The following is a 1710-nucleotide window of genomic DNA, read 5'->3' as shown; positions in this document are numbered from 1 at the left end:
GGCTTCACCTTGACCTGGCGGCTCAGGAAGTTGTACAGCACGGCTTGGATCTGGACTTGCTCGTTCCGGACCACGGAGAAGGGCAGCTTCAGATCCACAAAGAACGGTTTCCGGACCGTCATCTCGAAAGGCTCCGAGACGCAGAGACCTGGGACCAGGAGGTGGAGTGGAGCTCAAGCAGAAGCTGCGGCCCCGGGGCCGGACACCCAGCGCTCTCTCAGCATCGGGCCTGCGGGGTCACCTTGTCCGGGCTTGAGGCTGATGGCCACAAGCTGCCACGTGGTCATGGAATCGGGCAGGTTCACCGGGAAGGTGTGGGAGACGCTCCTCCTGGCAGAGGCAAGGCAGGGACGTCGCTGAGTGGGTGCTGCCTGACAGGCCCTCTGTCCGGGGGGGACCATCACTATGGAGGGCTGAGTGGGTCACCCCGGAGAGGCGTCATCACGAGAGGGTCCTCCTTTTGGGGGAACGCCCCCACCAGGGAAGGAGACTGCCCACGACCGGAATCGAACCTGGGACCTTTCAGTCCACAGACAGACCCTCTATCCACTGAGCCAAACCGGTTTCGGCAAGTTAATATTCTTAAAGTGCTATATTGTAAGGCCTCATCATGTGTTTGTTAAGACAATAAAGTATTATTGATGGGTCATGCACAGTCGTATGTAATTCTCACAGCCTCTAGTTGTGCATGGCTGTGATGATCACCCCCATTCTGTCAATGAGAAAATGGGGGCTCAGAGAAGTTAAGTGCGTCGCCTGAGTGAGGTCACACAGAAGAGTCAAGATTTGAACCCAGGTCTGACTCCAAAGTTGTGAAGTGGGGGCTCTGTGATTCTCAGCTCGCTCCCATCCGGGAGGCCTGTTTGTTGGTCCTGGGCCCACCTGTCCCTCCCATGACCACACAGGGGAGGTGCCACTGTCAGCATGGCCCGGGCGGACCCATTACCTGGACCAGGAGCGTCTTCCTCACATGGTCCCGGACCCCGGAGCCTATGACCTTGACCTCCACTTCCGCTTTGCCCATCTCAAGCGGGAGAAGCACAAAAGGCACCACCTTGGTGGAGGTGGGGGGCAGGACCACCACCTGGCGGGATGGGGCTCCTGGCCTTGATGCGCTGCACAGCGGCTCCTTGTGGGGGAACTCCACGCGGACCTGGGGCGGGTGGGCAGTGGCGGGGTCCTGATGCATGGGTGGCCCAGGACCCTGGAGTCACACCCCGCTCCTGCCCCCGGCCCGAGAGTCCTGAGTAGGTAACAGCACGGCATAGGGGTTGATAGCAAAGACTCTGTCTGGGTTCAAACCCCTCCTGCCACGTCTGTGCTGGGCGATCTCAGAAAGCCCTTTGACCTCTCTGTGCCTCAGTTTCCTCATCTCTACAGCGCCATAATGGCACCCATCTGTTGGGGTTGTCGAGAGGTTTCAATAAGAAAATATCTTCGCCTGGCTGGTGTGGCTCAGTGGTTGGGCATTGAACTATGAACCAGGAGGTCACGGTTCGATTCCCGGTCCGGGCATATGCTTGGGTTGGGGGCTGGATCCCCAGTGGCAGCCGATCAATGATTCTCTCTCATCATTGATGTTTCTCTCTTGCGCCCTTCCTCTCTGAAATCCACAGAAATATGTTTCAAAAAAAGAAAGGAAATATCTTAGAAGTCTTCCAAAAGGTTGCCACTTGGCTGGCCCTTTCGGATAATGACTCACTCCCTCCC

At 57.5% G+C, this 1710-nt stretch overlaps 1 protein-coding gene across 1 annotated transcript in view; it reads right to left on the bottom strand.

Annotated features, from left to right (window-relative positions):
* The window catches only part of LOC102766172 (complement C3), a 34750-nt gene that overhangs the window by 18219 nt on the left and 14821 nt on the right, over positions 1-1710 (bottom strand). Inside the window, exons 19-20 of the mRNA XM_006765815.1 lie at positions 242-330; positions 9-148 (exon numbers count right to left, since the gene is read on the bottom strand). Coding sequence (XP_006765878.1) covers positions 9-148; positions 242-330 — 229 coding nt within the window. The remainder of the gene's footprint in view (positions 1-8; positions 149-241; positions 331-1710) is intronic.

Source organism: Myotis davidii, unplaced genomic scaffold (genome assembly GCF_000327345.1).
Source record: "Myotis davidii unplaced genomic scaffold, ASM32734v1 scaffold1439, whole genome shotgun sequence".
In the NCBI taxonomy this organism is placed as follows: Eukaryota; Metazoa; Chordata; class Mammalia; order Chiroptera; family Vespertilionidae; genus Myotis; species Myotis davidii.
The sequence above is the reverse complement of the archived record's forward strand: the minus strand, read 5'-3'. Positions and strand labels throughout refer to the sequence as shown.